The sequence below is a fragment of the Hyla sarda genome, chromosome 9, assembly GCF_029499605.1.
Source record: "Hyla sarda isolate aHylSar1 chromosome 9, aHylSar1.hap1, whole genome shotgun sequence".
NCBI lineage: Eukaryota > Metazoa > Chordata > Amphibia > Anura > Hylidae > Hyla > Hyla sarda.
The window spans coordinates 29717785-29735214 of NC_079197.1; the positions used below are offsets into that span (position 1 = coordinate 29717785).

A 17430-nucleotide genomic window follows, 5' to 3' on the forward strand; every position below is an offset into this window, starting at 1 on the left:
AAAAACTACAAAATTGATGTCTGTCCCCTCCATTGTTCTCTAGGTACAACTTCCATCCCTATCAGAATGGTGGGAATCTAACTCTCTCGCCCCTGGAGATCAGTCAGTTCTCTACTATACCATATTTTTACAAATGGCTCTGTCTGGTATGAGAGAGAGCAGCTCTACATTGTAATAAAGGGTGGTATGTGATAAAGGGTGGTATACCCACCCAAAACGCGTCCAGATGTCCATCTGATGGTGTGTCACCGTTTTTGTACCTGCTTTTATGCCAAATAAAGTCGATGTTGGAGTTTCGTATGCTGGACTTTCTCCTTCTTTCTACGTTGTAATACCAGACACAGCCACTAGTAAGAGTATGGAGCTGTGTGCAGTACAAAATGCAGGGATACTTTTGTCAGCTGCTTGTGGGAATGTTGAGATCTAATATTATTTCTAAAACTAAGCCATCAATTTTGTAATTCTGGAGAATGCCATTAAATTAAAGTATGTAGAGAGAATGTAACTATTCTATTGTACTTTTATTTACTTAATAGCAACTGCAATTATCTGACGTTAAAGGGGGTTATCCAAAAAATGGAAAATCATAATTATATCTTCTAAAAAAACAGCACCACACCTGTAATCAGGTTGTGTGTGGTATTACAACTTTGCTCTATTCATTCAATTAAACTGAGCTGCAATACCAAACACAAACTGAGGACACCAGTGGCCCTGTTTGGTTTTTGTAAGAAATGCTGTGTACAATTCTCCACCCCTTGATGATCCTAACCATAAAGAAATGTGAGCTGCAAAAGAAATGTCAGCCTATTGTGTGTGCTCCACTTGCCTTTAAAAGTAGAGTACATAATGAAACAGATTATATATATATATATATATATATATATATATATATATATATATATATATATATATAAACATAAAAACACCCAAAAATAATTATAGGTTCATAATAAAAACTTGATTTGAATAGTATTTTTTGAAAAGACATTTGCTTAAAAAAAAATGTATCACTATTTTATGTTGCAGGTTGATTTCATTTGTTTATTTTATTTTTTTTATTGATTTTTATTTTTATTTTTTATGTACAATATCGTGGCACTACTATACATTCCAGCATAATCCAGGGGCGCCATGGCCCAATCTGCTCTTGTAATTACATGATGATAGAAAGTTAGACGTACTACGCATGTTATTCAGAGGTAGTAGGTGGGCAGACTAATCTACACGTGACATGTCTGTTGGTTCCTATGAGTTTGTATGAGGTAAATAAAGCTGTTTTGCTTGGTGACAAAATGTATAAATTCTCTTTTGCTACAATATTTACAGATTTTTTTTTTTCTTTCTTTTTCAATTGCCATAAGAAATGGCAGATTTCAACAACTCATTACACAGCATTTAACCCTCTGCTGCAAAACAACACATAGGGAATAGAATCCCTTTCCTATCATCATGACCCTCTGTCACAGGAAGGGGTATTTACAAAGCTGGGAGAGGCCAATAGGAAACAAAATGGTACTGCGTTAATGGAGAAAACTCTGTTGAAGATGCATTCGCTTAATAATAATAATAACTGGTGACTAATAAGCCAAAATATATATATATAATTAGTTGATCTAATAACCTAAAATTATATTTAAAAAAAAATAAAAAATAAAAAAAAAAACCCTGTGAATCTTTTAAATGACCCATGTTAAAATACATAAATCCCATATTGTGATTTTAAAGTTTCTTTGGTTTGTTGTTACGGGACCTGATGTCTCTTCTTGCCCTATCATATATCTATAAACCACAATGTGATGTGTAACTGAGATACCGGCTACAGCAAAGTCAAATAAAATCATTATTACTGGTTAAATTCCTGTTTCCTATGAAATTTCTATTGTTGGAAATTGTTTACCCTTAATTTTTCCATGTGTGACTCTCTAATTTTATAGACAATGTCCTACAACAAGGTTTTTTGTTCACAGGAAATTCTTTTTCTTTTTTTTTTTTAATTCTAAAATAAAAAATTTGGTTGGTATATGACAACACGAAAGAGCTTCAACAAGGAGTCCATCTGGCGCAAGGATTCGATAAATGCATAAGATGTGTATGTCGTTTCCCTGTAGAAGTGGATGCATCTTCACAGATCAACCGAGTTTTAAATGCGTCATACAGGAAATAAAATGGGAAAACGAGAAAGAAAACAAAGAGCCATCATCGACTACGGTAGGTTTGGAAACGGTAAAATGTCTCTTCGCTGTAACCCCAGATAGTCTAGGCAAACATGCAAACGTTACTCCTTAAAGCTGCTACTTCGTTCCTTCACTTTAGCAGTTTATTAAAAAGTGCCGATGGGACGTGGAGATCATTTCACAAATTCTAACTCAGATCTTGGCCCAATTAGATAAAGTGCTTTCAAAGTGGTGATTAAGCGAAAAAAAATACGATGTACTGGAATCCAGCAGCTTGTTTTGACTGGGATGTACGATGCGGCGGTGTGCGAGTCCTTATTAAAAACAGGCAAAGCAGAGCCACCGAGCTGGAGAAGAAGATTTAACTGAAAGGGAAAGGTCTTCGTCCTCCGAGCTGGGAATCTGCTTAACTAAGTATTGAATAAAGACCTAACGTGATGCCTTGTCCCTCCAGAGAGCTGGGATGCACAGTTTTATGATGGGTCACTCAGTTAGAGGTATCAGAGTTCACGCTGCCGGGCCCTTCTGTTGGGGAGGTGACAGAGGTGGGGGTTGCCGTCTCATGCCACCCGCCGTTAGCCTGGAAACAAAATAAATACACGGTTTACTTGACAAAAATTTATTTTTTTCAAAGATGTGCAACACACAACAGTGTTATCAATACAAGTCCATATACAGTACATAAAGTAGTAAACGATACAATACATAACACTCTAGTGTTCCCTATATTGGGTCCACAATGCTTAGATGGGCCCTCTGACGTGAGCGGATGTGGCAGGGTGTTTTGCCATTTAAACCCCCAGAGATTTGCTAGCATCTGTGTGGGGGTTCTACATTTTTTTCCTGTGGGAATTTGCTGTAAATATTTTTATATTCATTTTTTTTTTTTTATTCTGGATCTGCACAATTTGGTGTGGATTTGTATTGTCACCTTTCTTGCAGAATTTAAAATAAATAAATGAAAGAAAAAAAAAAAAAGAAAAAATAAGAGAAACTATAATCTGTACAGAAATCCGGCAGTAAGTGTTCAATTCTTCTACAGCACCACCACAGGGGAAATGAAGAATTACAATTTAACTATTGAACTCCAGTAAGTTGTCTATATAAGGCAGAAGTACCAAGTCCTCCACAGACAGAGCAGGCCACTCCTAACTCTGGCTAATAGAGGAGACTGTGAATGTGGACTCTTTCTCCATTTACTTAGAATTCAGTAAAAAAAAAAAATGACTTGAAAAGGGGTTTTGTAAAGCAGACAAGCCCTTTAAAGGGGTTATCCAGGAAAAAAAACTTATATATATATATATATATATATATATATATATATATCTCAACTGGCTCTAGAAAGTTAAACAGATATGTAAATTATTTCTATTAAAAAATCTTAATCCTTTCAGTACTTATGAGCTTCTGAAGTTGAGTTGTTCTTTTCTGTCTAAGTGCTCTCTGATGACACGTGTCTCAGGAATCACCCAGTTTAGAAGCAAATCCCCATAGCAAACCTCTTCTAAACTGGGCGGTTCCCAAGACACGTGTCATCAGAGAGCACTTAGACAGAAAAGAACAACTCAACTTCAGAAGCTCATAAGTACTGAAAGGATTAAGATTTTTTAACAGAAGCAATTTACAAATCTGTTTAACTTTCTGGAGCCAGTTGAAATATATAAAAAAAAGTATTTTCCTGGATAACCCCTTTAAGTCTAAAAGTATAGTATGTTATCCTAAATCACTCAACATAGGTGAAATCAAGTTGTTTTAAAGTAAAAGGAAAATAATTCTGTTTGGCAAAGCTATTTCTCAAACAGAGAACCCCCAAGAAATGATAGGCGCAATGATGTTACTAGCCCCGATCCAGGATCTACGACAATCACAGTGTGCTGCTAATAAAATCCATTTGCCAATATCTGGAGAAGTTTCCCAAGCAGGGTGCCTCCAGCTGATGCAAAACTATAACTTTCAGTCTACAGCAGTCCAGGCATGCTGAGAGTTATATTTTGGCAACAGCTGGAGGCACCCTGCTTGGGAAACACTGATCTGGAGTAAGACTTTGGCATAATTTAAACCTTGTGAAAAGTAGAAAAATCCTTTTCTTGCACTGCATTCCATTGCAGATTTTCCCACGGCAAATTAGGGGAAAAAAAATTCCTTCATGTGAACATTCCCTAAAGAAAACTCTGTTTTTCTCCGTTGTAAAAGTTGAATTGTGGATAAAACAGATTATAAACAGATTATGAGAAATAGGATATTTTCACAGACTTTTTACACAACAAGGGAAAAATAATCTTTATGGGGGGTTTCTACATTTTATATGTTGTGCATAGCGGATACTATGAGGAACAAAGATCTTTTATTTAAAAGGGTACTCCGCCCCTAGACATCTTATTCCCTATCCAAAGGATCTCCCTGCTGCACCCCGCGTTCGTTTAGAGCGTCGGGTGCAGCGCCGGAGGCTCGTGATGTCACGGCCACGCCCCCTCAATGCAAGTCTATGGGAGGGGGCGTGACGAAAGTCACGCCCCCTCCCATAGACTTGCATTGAGGGGGCGTGGCCGTGACATCAAGAGCCTCCGCCCCCACATCGCCAGTCATCCGGCACGGAGCGACGTTTGCTCCGTGCACCAGATGTCTGGGGTGCCACAGCCGAGATCGCTGGGGACCCTCGGCGATCAGACATCTTATCCCCTATCCTTTGGATAGGGGATAAGATGTCTAGGGGCGGAGTATCCCTTTAAGACCAGATTAGATATGAGCTCTAGGTTTACGGCAGCATACAATGCAAACTACAAAACGTAGGCTCATTTATATGTGCGCAACGTGTAAAATCTACAAAAGCCCTTTAAAGTCCTACAAGTTGCCTTCTGCTACCCGGAACTCAGCAGCTACATCACTTCTTGTGTTTACACGAAGGTGCCTGGTCAGGACACTGTCCCCATAATGTCAATTATATTCCACAGTCCTATGACTAATGTTCAAAAATGTAATGTATTGTTCTGCTCGGCCGGCAACTGATCTAATGGCACTTTGCATCAGACAGGGGGAGGATGTTTTGGTCCTATTAGCATTATCCATTAGTTTCCTGTCCTGAAATGCCCTCTGGTGGGTAAAGGGTTAAGCCCTGTGCATCTGATGTCGAGATGTGTTACAGCTCTGATCTATGGCGATGTGTTCACTTCCCGACAGCCAGGCCCCAAATATGTAATATCTATCACTCATAATACCTATCACTCTTTCCCCTATGTCCTTTATGGCTTTTCATTCTAATTTATAAACAACAAATGTGTAATATTTTTTACCACGCGAGGCAGCTGGAAGAGACCACGTCAGTCAGGTTTTTTGCCCCCCCCCCCCCCTCTCCCTGCAGTTTTCTTTTTTTTTTTTTTGCAAATAAATTAATCTTTCCTCTGGTGGTTTGAGATTACGCTGTGTATTATAAGAGAGCGCCTTATCAAACCTCATCAGAAAAGATGGAATTCATGTCTGCTATAATGCTGCAGGCAATAACAGCTTCATATTTTATCATGTTGATAAGGATTTTGCAAACTCTGTGAAGCATTTCGGGATGTTTTAAATGAAAAAAAAAAAAGGAACACTGTAACTAAAAGCCTCTTTCAAACATTTTCTTCTGGGTTACTATGAGTTATTTATAATCCCCCCACCCAAAAAAAAGAAGCCATTTGATATTTCAAATGCAAACGATTTGCGTATTTAATGATCGCCCAGGCTGCTCGCTCCCCCCCCCCTCCTAATTCTCCCAGCTACAACACAACATTTTCAATCATTTCGGGAATCGTTAATATTGACTGACACTTGGAGGGAGGGGATATAACTCTAGTAGTTTACGTACAGCCAGATAATGTGCGCTTGATTTTTACGTGGCTGCCTGTATTCAGCTGTAGACGCTTCAATTTTAGCCAAAAGGAAACATTTATTAAGCCCGGCACAATGAAGTAGGGGGGGGGGGGGGCATTATATTGTATTTATTATTTATTTCTTTACTATAAAGGTGTGGGGTGCCATATTTACAACCTATTGAGTATGTCTGTGCATCTTTTATAGTCTGATGCATTCTCCAAACCGGTGTGTAGTACAAGAGACGGGCTGCAGATGAAGGACCTGAAGACATGCAAATAGTCAAAAAGGGAGTTGACAGTCGCTGCATGCCTGAGAAGAATGCGATTAGCGCAATTCCTACTGGCAGGGCGATAACTTGAGGTGTCATTTTGGATAGGAGTTCCTTTTTTCCTGTCTAACATAAAAACTTAATTCAAACAGTAAGGCCCCTTTCAGACTACAAAATTTGAAGATCCGTTCGAAGTTCCGTCTGAAAATCGGCTGTAAAACGGCTGTAAAATCCTATTTTGCCGTTAGAAAATCCCACTATAGTCTATGGGATTTTTCTAATAGCCGTTTTAACCAGTTATCGCCCGTTATTAAAAACGGGCCGTTATGTTGTGACGGGAGAATGAACGGGAGAAATAGTGCATGCACTAATTCTCCCATTACTATCTCCCGTCACAACATAATGGCCGTTATTAATAACGGGCGATAACGGGTTAAAACGGCTATTAGAAAAATCTTATAGACTATAATGGGATTTTCTAGCGGCCATATTGGATTTTGTAACTGCTGTTTTACAGACGATTTTCAGACGGAACTTCGAACGGATCTTTAAAATGGAGTAATTTTGTAGTGTGAAAGAAGCTTAAGTTATGATGCATTCCCCTTAAACTAAACATATTTTTATGATTTTTTGGGTGACTTTTTCTTCTAATTTTCCATTTTATTTAATATTTCAGAAAATAATCCTGAAATCTTGCAATTTTCATTTTCACCACTACGCCTAATACTAAGCCGAGACTTTCTGTACTGTGATGCTAAGGAGGACATTGCCAAAAAGTGATCTGCACAGTATTACAGTGAAAGGTGCCACCAGTAGATAGAGAAAACAATAGATGAAGCACACAGCTTAGTCTTCTCCTCATTGTGGAATAACCTTTGCAAAGATCATAGAGTATGCCTAGTAATGTTTCCCATTCATGTAAATGGGACAGCTCCTGACTATTGTTGCCTATGTCCATGGAGCTTGATATAAAACATATCTCTAAATGCTGTCTAACAATTCAAGGAAGAGGGGACACTCCTATAATATTGTACAAAAACATTTAACAAAAACAGTGAATAAAAAAGGGCATGATTTAGTATCTGATTCTAATCAGTTAAAAATTTCAAGGCAAGTTATTCCCTGTAAGAACAGGGGCCTGGTGAACGATTTTTTTTTTTTTTTTTTTAATCAAACAGAAGATAATGGCAACAATATAGACATCCTCCTTAAAATGTACCTTTATCTAATCTTGAAAGAAAAGAATAGGATGTTTCAACAGGATGCAAACGTGATGTGAACAGATCCTTGCTTTATTTATGCCCCTTTAACTGAATAGTGCTGAGCTGCAGTACCAGGCACATCCACACTGTGTGCTGCAGATCCTTCTTTCTCCTGACTGGTTATGATTTGAACCCCCAGTGATCACACACTGATGGCATATCCTATTAATAAGACATGGTCCCGGACAACCCTTTAAGGTCCCCTAAGACAGTCTCCGGGACCAACAGAGCTCACTTGGCACAATGCCACACTAAAACAGAAACAACAAACTTTTGCTGGGTCTTGAAATGTGACACATTAATCTTTCTGTACAAAAATCTGCCTGTACGTTTTAACCTCCCGATGCAAAGTTCAAAAAGGATACCAGAGATCCAATAGTCAAAGAGGTTATTCGGGAATAAAAAAATCTAAGTTGGATCTAAGTTGTAATACCACACACTACCTGAGAACAGGGGTGGTGCTGTTTTTAAAAGAAAATAGAATTTTTTTTCTATTGCTGGAAAACCCATTTAAAATCAAATTCTAGCATTTTGGGATTCCATGGATAAAAAACTTCTTTATTGCAGCAAAAAATTCTAGATGAAAGTAATAACAAATATGATGCATGACTGACATGTTTCGAACTTAGCTCCTATTCATAGCCTAGGTTATGAATAATAAAATGGCTTTTATCTTTTATTATGGCATTTTACAAATCTCCTTACACTAGTTATTTATTCCCTATAAATGCAAACACTTATTTATAATATAACAGCACTCCTAGTGGCGGAGGTCTTATAGCAAACTAAAGCAGGTTAAGCACTATATTTGCTTCTTAGATAGGAATGTAAAAGATCTATTCAAGATAAATAGATATTTTAGTGTATTCTCCTTTTCTATATTAAAGCCTGCTACCAGAAGCTGTATGTAAAAAGTAGAAGCCTTAAACGCTCAGCTTGTTGGAGACCTTGACGGTAAGGTAATATCTAATGCTGCCACTTTCCAAGCAGATGACATTTACAAGTTCCTATTATATTATACTTCGTTCCTTGTCTCCTGCGATTAAAGGAGAACAACCACTGTTACAATCTCAAGGAGGAAAGCTTTCAGTGCTAAATAGCAAGTGATCTTACAAAATGTCTGCTCCTCAATGCTCCTTACAGTTTACCGGGGATTAGATGACTTTGTCACGTGGCTGACTCCGATGATGTGACATGGTATTTATAGAAAATGGCAGCAAACTAATAGAAAAATATCAATATAAAAGATACTGTGGCGGATTCTTATGAATACCATTACTATCGATTTTTACTCCTCACACTGAAAACACTGGGGATCCCTTATTTACTTAACGTATAGGATGATGTGCTATTTTCCTGACATTGAACAAAAAAGTGTCTGCTAAGCTTTCTGCTATAATGTATGAATATATATATATATATATATATATATATATATATATATATATATATACTGCTAAAAAAAATAAAGGTAACACTTAAACAACACAATGTAACTCCAAATCAATGACAATTCTGTGAAATCACACTGTCCACTCAGGAAGCAACACTGAGTGACAATCAATTTCACATGCTGTTGTGCAAATAGAACAGACAACAGGTGGAAATTATAGGCAATTATAGGCAAACTTCTCATTTCGTATAGTTCTTGGCTGATGTTTTGGTCACTTTTGAATGCTGGTGGTGCTTTCACTCTAGTGGTAGCATGAGACAGAGTCTACAACCCACACAAGTGGCTCAGGTAGTGCAGCTCATCCAGGATGGCACATCAATGCGAGCTGTGGCAAGAAGGTTTGCTGTGCCTGTCAGCGTAGTGTCCAGAGCATGGAGGCGCTACCAGGAGATAGGCCAGTACATCAGAAAACGTGGAGGAGTCCGTAGGAGGGCAACAACCCAGCAGCAGGACCACTACCTCTGCCTTTGTGCAAGGAGGAGTAGGAGGAGCACTGCCAGAGCCCTGCAAAATGACCTCCAGCAGGCCACAAATGTGCATGTGTCCACTCAAACGGTCAGAAACAAACTCCATGAGGGTGGTATGAGGGCCCAGCGTCCACGGGTGGGGATTGTGCTTACAGCCCAACACCGTGCAGGACGGTTGGCATTTGCCAGAGAACACCAAGATTGGTAAATTCGCCACTGGCGCCCTGTGCTCTTCACAGATGAAAGCAGGTTCACACTGAGCACATGTGACAGGCGTGAAAGAGTCTGGAGATGCTGTGGAGAACATTCTGCTTCCTGCAACATCCTCCAGCATGACCGGTTTGGCGGTGGGTCAGTAATGGTGTGGGGTGGCATTTCTTTGGGGGCCGCACAGCCATCCATGTGCTTGCCAGAGGTAGCCTGACTGCCATTAGGTACCGAGAGGAGATCCTTAGACCCCTTGTGAGACCATATGCTGGTGCGGTTGGCCCTGGGTTCCTCCTAATGCAAGACAATGCTAGACCTCATATGGCTGGAGTGTGTCAGCAGTTCCTGCAAGAGGAAGGCATTGATGCTATGGACTGGCCTGCCCGTTCCCCAGACCTGAATCCGATTGAGCACATCTGGGACATCATGTCTTGCTCCATCCACCAACAGACTGTCCAGGAGTTGGCGGATACTTTAATCCAGGACCATCCACCACCTCCTCAGGAGCATGCCCAGGCATTGTAGGGAGGTCATACGGGCACGTGGAGGCCACACACACTACTGAGCCTCATTGTCACTTGTTTTAAAGACATTACATAAAGTTGGATCAGCCTGTAGTGTGGTTTTCCACTTTGATTTTGAGTGCGACTCCATATCCAGACTTCCATGGGTTGATAAATTTGATTTTCATTGATAATTTTTGGTGATTTTATTGTCAGCATATTCAACTATATAAAGACGAAAGTATTTCATACGCTTAGTTCATTCATTCAGATCTAGGATGTGTTAGCCTAGTGTTCCCTTTATTTTTATGAGCAGTGTATATATATCACCTATGGCATATATGGCACCTATATGTAGTATGCATGCCCTTGACTTGTATTGAAGGGAGCTTATCCTTAGGATAGGTTACATTGTTGTTTGCCACATTGTTACATGTGTAACATGTTGTTTGGACAATGTTGTTTCCAATGAATCAGAGGAGTAACCGAGATGTGAGCCTTATGGGAGTTCTGGAATGACCATGGGGACTATTTGGGGGACAGTGTCCTGGGCACAGCTATATTAGTTACTGCACCAATATTTAATATGCCTACACTGGGTCAGAACTGTATTTTATCCAATGTATGTTGGGAATAATGTAACCAGCCTGGCTATGTGGGACAATACACTATTTTTGGATTCTGCTGCGCCGTGCACACGGCAAAAATTCCGATTACGGTGTCCGGAGAAAAAATTAACATGTTCATTCTTTTGGTGGAATACGTTCAGAAATGCATTGCTCTTCTAAGTGGTCCTATCGCCAGCAGAACATCGCAATTTGCGTAATGTCTGCCCATGTTTTCCAGGCGGAAATAGTCTTTATTAAAAATATCTTAAGTGTTTTGTGTTTACAGTTACAAATAAAAACCCTAAGTGCTTTGATTCTACAGTCAGTATTCTTAATGTCAAAATGATGGACATCTCAACAGAGCCTATTATACGTCAGTGGGGTCCATTGGTCACCCTACTGTATTTTCTATACTTTCTAAATAAATGTAAGCTATGACAGGTGAACCTCAAAGGGGTTATCCAGGATTGGAAAACAGATCAGTTGATTTCTTTAAAAAACAGCACCACACCTGTCCTCAGTGTGGTTCTGTTTAAGTGAATGGAACAAAGTGTGGTGCTGTTTTTTGAATTAGCTTAGTTTTTTTCTATTTCTTGACAACCCCTTTAATGTTTCAGTAAAAGAATCATGTGTCTGCACACAAACCTCTTGAAAGAAATTCTGAGCTCCATCATTTTTATTAAATAAAATCAGCTTTTTCCTGCTGTTAACTGAATGCTCCTAGAACATTACTGTCATATGCATAAGTAAACCATGTTACCGTTCCATTTAAAGATGCGGATAACAGTCTAGCATTGGTATACAACAGAGAAGCCAGCTCACCTCTGCTATGCCATCCATACGGGATTCTCTTTATGGTGCCCGGCTCGCCTGTAGCTGTGGCAAATTCAAAATTACAGAAAAAGGGTGTAACTGAATGGGTGCTGCATGTATTTTCTGTGATGTATGTTGCTTGGTTTTCTGTATTTGGAATGTACCAAACCAAAATACATGAGCTTTACTTAATCTTTGTATCTGCTTTAATAATGTATCCCTAGTTGCTGCTATTGCTGGAGAGGTGACCCTTTTGCTCTTTTTCTGTAAGCTTGGTAAATCCCAGAAATGCCATATTAATACCCTGATGACTGATATGACTAATATTGTGCATTATTATTACTTACAGTTAGGTGATGTGGACTGTACAGTGAATTCCCTCCCAAGGCATCACTGTATCCGCCCGTCTGATTGATAACATGACGAAGGGTATCCACCTATAGGGTACAGGAAAGTATCATGTATTAACATTGTTGTTAAGATAATTTCTTAGCACAATTTAACATAAAGCAATTTAACTTAAAGTACATAAACATGTCTGCTACTACAGTGCAATCCATGTGAGAATGGCTCTAATAAATAAAAGGGTTTTCCGGTCTTTAAAAATTCTGTGCAAATAGAACTTTAGTCAGTGACTTCATGTAAGCTGTCTGTAGATTAAAAGCCTCAATAAACCAGCCTCAAGTGCAGTCATATGTTAAAGCGACTGGTGTTCATCTCCTGCTTGTATGTGCTGTACTCTCTTCTCCCTGCCATATAGGACATCACATGTGTCTCATCTCCATTGCTCTATGGCTTTCTCCCTCCCTCCCTGGCTCAGAAGGGATCCTGTTTCACATGCTGGGCAGTAAATCAGGAAAAAGTCAGTGAGCAAAATAATAACAGAGCACACAGGAGGGGTTAAAGAATAACCTTACAAATTTTAATAGAGGCAATGTCTGTGTGAGTGAGAGAATGTATGTGAACTGCAGTCCTTCACATTGGTAATCCCAATCCCACCCACAGCAAGACCTGGCAGCATCACAACAAAGGTGCAGCACAGAGATGGGCAAGATAATAAAAATAATGACCTCTCAACTATGGTAACATCACCCAATTAGCATTCACATACACTTACTGCTGGTACTGTTTTGTAGTTTCTATAAGCTTAGAAAAGCCCGTTAACATAAGCAATACATTGCAATTGTACTAAGCTTTTTCCATAATACACATACAAGTCCCCCTACTCCATTGAGACCCCTACTGGATGTAGCCATCACCCCAACTTCTGATATGGGAACCTGTTCTTTGGATAGGCATGCCCCTACCTATCAGACATGTCTAAAGTGTAAAAATGCCTTTAAAACAAATGGTTTCTATAGAGAAAACCTGAATAATCTGAATGGAAGATGCGGTATATATTTTCCAGTTGATTACTCATAATTGGGCTGTATTAGGCTGCAATCACACAATGCAGATTCACATCATGTGAACATACATTTCAAGAATTTTTCTAGGACTTTTATACACATAGCCTTTCCATGGGATAGTCCATAAATATCTGATCAGAATGAGGTTCTACTCCCCGCATCCCTACCGGTCATCCAATTAAAATGAACGCGGCTTCTTTATAATTGGTACTATACTAGATTAAGCTCATTCACGTAAATGGAACTGAGCTGTAATAAGCTGCAGTACCAGAAAAGCTGCAACAAAATATATGGCAATGTGTTAGTTGAACAATGAAGAGGACACAGCACTTGCTGAGAACCATAGCCCCTTCAACTGGCTGATCATTGTGCTACTGGGATTTGAACCCCTACCACTCTAAAACTGATGGCCTATCCTAAAGCCATCAATATTAAAGTATGCAGTGATAATACATTTTAATTAACGGTAATAAATCCATCAGTGGCCATCTTGTTCTCTCTATGGCATGTGGAGACCAAAAGCTGTTCTCCTTAGAAAAGACTCAGGAGCAGCCAAGGTCTTAGCATCATAAAGCCCTGTGAATACACATTTGTGGGTTGTGATACCATTGTTATCAGCTGTCAATTTACAGCTATGTATACTTATAGAAATCGTATATGATAACGTATATGATTGTATTTCCATATCACCCAGTTGATGCACTTCCTAATCTGAACTTGCAGTTGCTGGTTTCCAGCCCCCTCAGCAAAATAACTGGAACATTATTCAGACATATAGCAAAAATGACTTAATTCTCAAAGATGTTACATAATTATTACAGAACAATCTTTCATACAGTAGTGCCCACTGCAATCTTTACTCAAAACCAACTCCCCTCAATAGCAATATGCTTTTATTAACAGGTTCTGGTGTTCCAACAAGACCTCTTCTCTCCAACAACCAAACTTCTCTCCCAGAGCACTCAAGTCAGAGCCGAAGGCATTCACAAGAGTAACAAATGGCCTGAAACACCAGGGTGACCTAGGTGGTGCCAATTGTGTGCACACCCTGGGCTGGTGCATGTACTTTGGTGGTAGCTGTGGGAGGTGCACTGAGGAATGACTCAGGGGCGTCTCTCCTACCTGTGACTGCACATTGGCTCCAACTTGGGCCCCTTGGTAAGAATCCCCATTCAGACTCTGCATATTCATGTACATGTCGCCTGAATTTGGGAGATTAAAAGAACCAGAAGAACCTAGGAAAGGAAAGAGTTAAGGATCTGAGAGGATGCTTTAAAGAAAGTGTGAAGAAATTAAAAAGGGGTTTGAAAGGTTAGTAAACCTTGATAAACAACCTGGACCTATGAAACTAGTTTCATAGTATATATACCTAACATTACAATCTTCTCATGACTGGAACCACCAAAATTATACTATGCTTTAGTGGAAGCCAGACCCTTCTATGCTATTATGTGATCTAATGTCCTAATTATTCTCCTTACATTATGACATTTCTAATGAAGCAATATTACACAAGTGAATATGGGACACTGGATCCTTATTCTTGCAATTGGTGGGGCTCCTGTCAGATACTTATCAACTATCCTGTGGATAAGTGAAAAGTTATAATCTTGGGCTGTTTACAAAAAAGACCCCTCACCCTAGTTAATGCCCCAGAAGAAACTGTCGTATCTTATTATATTTTAATGGGTTCACTGGTGGAAAAGTGGCACCACTCACCTCTAAAATGATACCTATTTGGGAGTTATTTACGCAAAGATCTTATACTAATCCAGGGACAATATATTTTATTGGGAATTGCCTTATTGTAGTGACTGAAGATTCCTTCTTACATTTGCTCACCCTTTATCCATTTGGAACACATTACATGCCTCATACCACAAGCAAATTGAGCAGATACAGAAGACATATTTCCTATAGATTACATACAGTTCTACAACCTACATTACCAAGAGAGTTTGGATTTTGACTAAGGACATCCTAGTGTTGTCCCTGAGGTAGCTGAAAAAGGCTTTCTAAGGTTTGATGCCATCTCTCAGATTTTATGCTGGGTGTCCTCAAGAAGAAGCTAGTGGTTCAATGGAAGGCTTTTCATGACTATCATAATTCAGCCTGAGCAAAAGCTATGGGTTACTAGCCAAATGTTGCAGTATGTAATAATAAATTGATCACAATTTTCATAATTTCCATATATCCTTATGCTTCCTTGTATGGAGAAAAACTGTGGTCAGGATCCAGCTGTGTGCACCCATGCCTGATCTCCTTGAGTATATATTTATTAATATTTTAATACTGTCTTGTGGATTACAGTATTATCTATGTCTGGAAGCACATTTACATCAAAAATTGCCAGGCACTGGGCAGCAGAAATATTATGCAATACTATCCAATGATTTCTATAGGTCACTATAGGAAGTTACAAACACAACCATTTTAGTTGCCCGCAACCAATACATGCTAGGTGACCCCCCACATTGAGACAGAAGGTCAAAAAATTACATTGTTTTGGATAAAAATTTTAACAACACAGATGTCCCCTGCTTTCTGTATCCAGCTTGGCAGACTTACCGGAATTTGGTGTAGTGGGGGAGCTTGTTTGGTTATTCTGCACAGCAGCTGCTACTGCATGAGCTGCGTTCACGGCCGTCTTAGCTGCGTACAGGTTTGCCTCTTCCTGAAACTTGCCAATGTTTTTCTTGTACCTGATTCTCTTGTTTCCGAACCAGTTGGATACCTGGAGAAGGGAGATACAGTTTTATTATTGCTGTGATTTTAGTACCATTTTACAATGAAACTGAATCAGCAGCTCTCAACATTTTGTTTCAGTAAACACTTTGAGATAGTATGACCCATATAAAAACTGATGGAGCAGGTCAGCAGCTTCATGTGGGCAGATAATGTGAGATCTGCTCATGAAAGGCTAGGTGCTCCCATCATATTATCGGTCACTCATAGCCATTCACACATTCTACAAAATGGTGTGGTTCTTATATGAACACTAGGGCACAAAAGATCAGGGGCACTATGCATGAAAACCATCATCTAACTACCGAAGGTATGTACGGAAAGGTCAGAAAAAAGCTAGAATATGTTTGGTTTTGGGCAGCATTGCTCCATGTAAGCATAAGTTATCACTGAATACAGAAAAGGAGGGTTCATTTATACAGAGGATGCAAAAACAGGGGAAGGAAGCAGGCAGTGCCCAAGTAAGAGTACCTAAAAGTAAGAGTGGGGATGAAAGGAATCCATTGCAACTACAGTAATATCAGAATCTTTAGGAATATTACTATAATGCAAAATACCTCTGACCCATATTACCCTTAAGGGGAACCTATCATCAGTTTCATGCCGTCAAACAACATGAAAAAGGGACAATCTCCCTTATCATATTACAACAGTCTATGCAGGATGTAGTACAGGGGTAGTAGGCAGGGAGTTCCCCATATAAGAGGACATTTATAGTATGTAAAAGTAAGATATAGGAGAGAAAGGAATCAAGAGTAACTGAACGAGTTACCAGTTTCATGCGGTCCAAATGATGGACACCATGACACAGGGACCGGCTACTCTAATTACATTCAAGTAAGATTCCCTATAAGTTGCTGCAGGGCCTCAGATAAATCATAGTTTACATATTTGAGCCACTTGGGCCATCCCAGCCGGCCTCTTCCCACCCTCCCAGGCTTCATTGATAGATCTTCAACCTACAAACCAATAGGGAGAAATGAAAGGAAGCAAGGTGGGGAGAAGCCAACTGGATCTTTTCAGTTACTTAAAGCCCCATTTCCAGTTGGCTCCTAAACTATGATTTCTCTGAAAAAATGAAGCGTTTCAGAGTGAATCTCAATAAAATCAGCACTGTACCTCCTGTAAAGGATAACCCTGTTCATGAACATTACTTTGAGGGGTGTTTAGTATGTTTAGTGCACTCTATAGCTCACATCTATCAGTTTTTACCAGATGTCCTAAGTAAAAAGGTCTTTTTTGATGGCAAATGCCCCATAGCTTTAATGAATATAGCTGATTCAGAGTCAATGCGACTCCATACTATGGAACTATTAACCAACCATCCCATATTATGGTTTTCAAAGGAAAGATATACTTAGTTTTTTCCTCAACTCAAATGGCTAGGAGCATAGGTATGTACAGGCACCGTATAATTCTTTATGTGCCATATTAAAGCTCCATACAACCCGGAGCCATAATTACATTGTGTATATGAGCCCCATTACTTCTATTCCCAACATATGTAACTCTGAGGTGTTTGGGAACTGTGTAATAACCTTCAAGAAAAACATCTTGTAAAATAAAACGCAGTATTCATATTTTTTTACAGCACATATGTTTTCCACCAGACTTTCCATAGTGACCCTGAGTTCATACCTCATTCATAGTGTTTTCCCTAGCTGATACT

At 39.3% G+C, this 17430-nt stretch overlaps 1 protein-coding gene across 8 annotated transcripts in view; it reads right to left on the minus strand.

Moving 5' to 3' along the window:
* Positions 1 to 1067: 1067 nt before the first annotated feature.
* PBX3 (PBX homeobox 3) overlaps positions 1068 to 17430 on the minus strand; it is a 228865-nt gene continuing 212502 nt past the window's right edge. For 6 of the 8 annotated variants that reach the window (XM_056537664.1, XM_056537662.1, XM_056537663.1 and 3 more), the window contains 4 exons: positions 15585 to 15750; positions 14139 to 14251; positions 11955 to 12044; positions 1068 to 2757 (listed from right to left, as the gene is read on the minus strand). In XM_056537664.1, the coding sequence (XP_056393639.1) occupies positions 2665 to 2757; positions 11955 to 12044; positions 14139 to 14251; positions 15585 to 15750 (462 nt within the window). In that variant the 3' untranslated portion in view covers positions 1068 to 2664. The remainder of the gene's footprint in view (positions 2758 to 11954; positions 12045 to 14138; positions 14252 to 15584; positions 15751 to 17430) is intronic. The other 2 variants (XM_056537666.1, XM_056537667.1) reach the window with 1 other exon arrangement.